The sequence below is a fragment of the Mauremys mutica genome, chromosome 17 (genome assembly GCF_020497125.1).
Source record: "Mauremys mutica isolate MM-2020 ecotype Southern chromosome 17, ASM2049712v1, whole genome shotgun sequence".
NCBI lineage: Eukaryota > Metazoa > Chordata > Testudines > Geoemydidae > Mauremys > Mauremys mutica.
This window is the reverse complement of record NC_059088.1, coordinates 17,389,261-17,394,450: the sequence shown is the minus strand read 5'-3', so window position 1 is coordinate 17,394,450 and position 5,190 is coordinate 17,389,261. Positions and strand designations below refer to the sequence as shown.

The following is a 5,190-nucleotide window of genomic DNA, read 5'->3' as shown; positions in this document are numbered from 1 at the left end:
GCCATCCTTCACCACTACAACATGGAGGTGCAGCGTCAGCACTTCAGGGGCGGCATGACACTCACCCAAGCCCCAGGCTGCTGCTCAGCAGGTCCAGACAGGATAAGTCCCCTCAGAGTCGTCTGCTGGGGTGGGGAGGGGATGCCGCTGTGCCTCCACCCCTCCGCCCTCCACAGGCGTAGCAGTCAGTCTGCCATGGGCGGGCAGCAAGGGAGTGCAATGCCCAGCTGCAGGTGGCAGCTGCCTTCTGCCCAGGGCGCAGGTGAGGCAGGGAGGAGGGAGGCACATGGGGGTGGCAGGCGGGGCCGGGGGAGAGACCAAGCCCTGAGCATTGCTGGATCTGGACCCACAGGGCCCTGAATTTACTGGAGCACGGGCACCACAGGCCCATAAAACTCCCACCCCTGCCTAGAGGACAGGGGAGCAGTGATGCTGGGGGGCTTATCTCCCTTAGTGGCCTAGTGGAGGATTATGCTCCCACTCTGTTTCGGCAGCGTTCTCCCAGAGATGGTCCCTCAGGCAGCGGTAGCAGAACTCCATCCAGCACTCCGGGCACTCCACCAGGGGGCAGCCTAGCCCAGTGTGGCTCACCAGGGTGTGGCACTTGGGACAGGCCCACTAGTCCTATCCCCCAGCAGCCAGGTGAAGTGGCAGTGCCCACTGCATTCCAATAGGCTATAGAGGAGGAAATGTCCTCTGCACTCCAGTATCTGGGGGAGGTGTCAGTCTTCTCTGCACCCCAATACCCAGGAGATGGGGCAATGGCCCCTGCACCCCAATAGCTAGGAGAGGTGTCAGTTCTCTCTACACCCCAATACCCAAGAGATGGGGCAATAGCCCTGTCACGGAGCCACCGGGGCGATGCTCTGGAACTACTCCCTATGAAGCCAGTCAAGACTCTGGGGGAGCCACCCTCTCTGAGCAGACTGTCTCCAGGGCAAGAAGCTCACACAGCTTCGACCTTCCTGGGTCTGACCTCGGAGCATTCAGCATCCCCTGCCCACTGTGCGCTTCCCACAGCGAGTCCGCCCGGGCAGGGCTCCTGGGGAAGCCACAGGGCCCTGCATCCCAACTCCTGCAGCCAGCAGTGACTCTCAGCCAGCTGGTGAAACAGAAGGTTTATTAGTCGACAGGAACACAGCGTAGAACACAACTTGTTAGCACAGAAATCAGTGACTTTCAGCAAAGTCCATCTTGGGGAGTTCTGGGCCAGATGGCCTGGACTCCCCCTCTTCAGACTACCCAGCTTGCTTCTCCTCCTCCTCTTTGTCTCGCTTCGGGCAGTCATTGTCTCATCACCTGGTTGCACTCCCCTCCTGGGTCTCAGGTTACGAAGGGCACGGGTCATAGCATCTGTGCAGGCTGGAGCAGCTTCACCTGCCCCAGAGGTCTCAGCCAAAGTCACACACCCCTATTCCCACCACCAAGGTATCAGTGCAGCACACAGAGAAACTGAGGCACACACAGTATTCATGCAAAACAGTAAAACTCACGTAAGACTCACAACATAACAAGGGAAATTTCCCACTTCGTCACAGATGCCTGCACCCCTGTCTCTGGCAGAGGCATTACTCCTCCCTGCACCTCGATGCCCAGGAGCCAGTGCACTACCCCCAGCATCCTGTGAGCAAGGAGTGGGGGTCGGGCCCCGGGAGGTCCCCAAACCTGGGAGCAGGGCTGAGTGTGATGGGGTGGGATCTGGCTTTGGGGAGGCAGGAGGGGAGTTCTCAGGGGTCACAGCAGGGGTTGAGTCTGGGGTCTCCCTTGGGCTAGGGGGACCTGTTCAGCTCCTGTCTCCCGGCGATACTGCAGCTGGCCTCCGAGTAATTATTGTAATCCAGGCCTTCATCCTCGTCATGCTCCCACTCTGTCTCGTCAGCATCCTCCCCGAGATGGTCTCTCAGGCAGCGGTAGCAGAACTCTGTCCAGCACTCGGGGCACTCCACCAGGGGGCAGCCTAGCCCAGTGTGGCTCACCAGGGTGTGGCACTCAGGACAGGCGCGCAGTGAGGGGCAGCCGTGGACAGATGATCCCGGGGCCTGGATCTCCAGGGTGTCGTAAAGTGCAGCCTGTAGGGGGCACTGGGGATTGGAGCAGGATTTTCCCTGAGGCAAGGGGTCCTTCCAGTCCGTGCGGCAGCCCCAACAGAAGCAGTACAGCTCCCCGGCCCGCTGGGAGCAGGGCAGGCAGGGGGTGCGCAAGGTACCGGGGTCCAGACGCTGGATAAGGTGCTGGCTGCGTGGGCACTGGGGGAAGTCATGGCGGGGAGTTAGGCACCTCTGTGCTCTGAGCTCTCAGTGCTCCAGTTCTTGGGCTCCCAGCCCAGCCTGTTGGCGATGTCCCTCCCTTCCCCCGCAAAACACCATAAATGGGGACTTAACAATTGTAGCCAGTTTCACAAGGTTATTGGCTGGGAATTTCCTTAGGTTTTAATATAGTATCTCTCTCTCCCCCCGCCCTCTCCCTATCGATCCCCATCCGCTCCCTCAGTCTAATCTATCTCCATCCACCCCCTCTATCTATCTTCATCTATCCCCTCTAGCTATCTACGCACCCATCCATTCATCCCCATACACAGCCCTCCATACACACCCATCCAGCCCCAGATACACTCACCTATCCATCCTGCCCCAGACACACACATCCATCTATTCATCGTTAGCTACTGAGACCCACTCATCTGGGGTGGGGGGCTGGGATCCCCCATGCCTCCCCCAGGACTCACCTGGCGGTAGCTGCCCCTGGCCCCCTCCTGCGCCAAGATTTGGGCCTCCAGCGTGGCCTGGTCCTCATCTGAGAAGAGCCCGAGTTTGCAGAGCTCCTGCCAGAGCCAAGGGGTGTCCGGGCAGCAGGGGCAGCAGAATGAGGTGATGCCCTGGATGGGAATGGGGGGACCTGGATGGGCCACCAATTCTCCCCTATCCTGCAGCCCTGGGCCACCCACCTACTCCACCCCATCCCTCCCCAAGTGTCCTCCCCCTTGAACCCGCGCCCCTTCCCCAGCACCCCAACTGACCCCTCCCCCTTGAACCCTGTCCCCTTCCCCTCTCACTCCTCATCCAATCCCCCTAGCACCTCCTAACCCCTCCCCTTCCCCATCTCCCCAAATGACCCCTCCCTGCTAAAACCCACTCCCTTTCCCCTGTCACTCTGCATCCAATCCCCCTGGCACCCCTTAACCCCGCCCTTTCCCATCACCTCAACTGATCCCTCTCCCTTAAACCCCCCTCCCCTGTCACCCCACATCCAATCCCCCTGGCACCCCCAACCCCTCCCCTTCCCCATCACCACAACTGACTCCTTCCCCTTCAAAGTCCCGTCCCCTGTCACTCCGCAGCCAATCCCACTCCCTTGGCACCCCCCACCCAACCTGCCTCCCCATCACTCCCTCAACCACCCCCAAAATCTCCTCTGAAGATCCAGCCCCCCTGTGCCTCCCCCCTGCCCAGGCCCCGGCGGGTGGTTACCTGGTCCAGCAGTGCCCGCACCCATCCCCGCAGCCCAGCTACGCTCACCCAGTGCCCACAGGACACCTGTCCTCGCAGCACCCCAGGGGACCCCGCACCTGGAGGGAGAAAGGGGGGGAGGGTGAGACAGGGCCCGACCCCTCCCCGGAGCTCGGCTGCTTCAGCCCTTCCCCATGGGTGATCCCAAGGGCTCCACAGGGGGAGGGGAAGAGGAGGGGCCAGGGTCTCACCTGGGGACCCCTCAGGGGGGCAGATCACCTGGAACTGCTCAGCGAGTGCCCGCCACTGTGCCGACGCCATTGCAGGCTGCCGGGATCATCTGTCCTGGGCTGGGAACCCCCCCGTGGGAATCTACCCGCTTTCCCTTTCACTTTTGCTTCCTACAGTGCCCAGCCTCCCCAGTTCTGCAGGTGCCCCTCACTCCCAACCTGCAGCCCCCTGCTAGCCCAGCCCTGGGCTCCCCTTGCCAGTTCTGCTGGTGCCCCTCACTCCCAATCTGCAGCCCCCTGCTAGCTCAGCCCTGGGCTCCCTCCAGCTCTGCTGGGTTTACGTTACAAACTGCGGCGCTCACACTGTGCTGCTGGCAGCAGTTAATGACAGCTGGTGAGAGCTGCAGCTGCCCTGCACAACCGGCTCCTGTTGCCCTTCCTCAGCCTCTGGGCCAGGAATGTAATGCACCTGCGGGGCTGGGTGGGGCAGGGCTGGGCTAGCAGGAGGCTGCGGGTCCGGACTGAGGGGCACTGGCAGAACTGCTGGGGACCCCCAGGCTGGGCTAGCAGGGGCTGCAGGTCAGGAGTGAGGGGCACTGGCAGAGAAGGGGGGCTGGGCTAGCAGGGGCTGCAGGTCGGGAGTGAGGGGCACCGGCAGGGCTCGGGGGCTGGCCAGAAAGGGAAAGCAGGTGGATTCCTGCCGTGTGTGTGTGTTTCCCAGCCCAGGACAGATGATCCCGGCAGCCTGCAATGGCATCGGGGCAGTGGTGGGCGCTGCTGAGCAGTTCCAGGTGATCTTCCCCCAGGGGGGCCCAGGTGAGACCCTGGACCTTCCCCCTGCCCCCGGGAGGCCCTTTGGGGTCATCCCTTGGGAATGGCTGGAGTAGCTGAGCTCCCAGGAGGATCGGGCCCTGTCTCACCCCTTCCTCTCTCTCCCTCCAGGTCGTGGTGGTGGGGTCCCCTGGGGCTCTGTGAGCATGGGCAGGTGGACATGAGGAGGGGATGCAGGAGGGAGGAGTCGAGGGGAGTCAGAGGGCTGGATTTTCAGAGCAGATTTTGGGGCCAGTTGAGGGAGTGATGGGGAGGGGAGGTTGTTGTGGGGTGCCAGTGGAAGGGGAGGAGAGTTCAGGAGAGTTAAGGAGGAAGGCAGTTGGGGAGGGATGGGGGTAGGGTAGGTCGGGGACAGCAGGGGAGAATTGGTGGCTGATGTGGGTCCCCTCATTCCCATCCAGGGCGTCACCTCATTCTGCTGCCCATGCTGCCCGGACACCCCTTGTCTCTGGCTGGAGCTGTGCAAACTCAGGCTCTTCTTGGACAAGGACCAGGCCACGCTGGAGGCCCAAATCCTGGCACAGGAGGGGGCCAGGGGCAGCTACCGCCAGGTGAGTCCTGGGGGAAGTGAGGGGGACCTGATTCCCCCTGCAGGATCTGGCTCAGGCTGGGATCTGGGGTGTGGGTGGGGTCTCAGTAGCTAACACGCCCTCATTCTGCCCTCCAGTGCCTGTGCTGCCTGC

The 5,190-nt window shown here is 62.2% G+C and overlaps 1 protein-coding gene across 2 annotated transcripts; it reads right to left on the bottom strand.

Moving 5' to 3' along the window:
- Positions 1-1,103: 1,103 nt before the first annotated feature.
- Positions 1,104-3,773, bottom strand: LOC123352080. 2 transcript variants are annotated; one of them, XM_044991805.1, is made up of 4 exons: positions 3,698-3,773; positions 3,468-3,565; positions 2,726-2,875; positions 1,104-2,246 (listed from the first exon to the last, which is right to left on the bottom strand). In XM_044991805.1, exons 1-4 carry the CDS (start codon positions 3,765-3,767, stop codon positions 1,770-1,772), a joined length of 795 nt encoding a protein of 264 aa, XP_044847740.1. In that variant the 5' UTR covers positions 3,768-3,773; the 3' UTR covers positions 1,104-1,769. The 2 variants fall into 2 exon arrangements, with proteins under 2 accessions (XP_044847740.1, XP_044847741.1); XM_044991806.1 differs by having other exon boundaries at positions 1,104-2,081.
- Between the last annotated feature and the right edge of the window lie 1,417 nt (positions 3,774-5,190).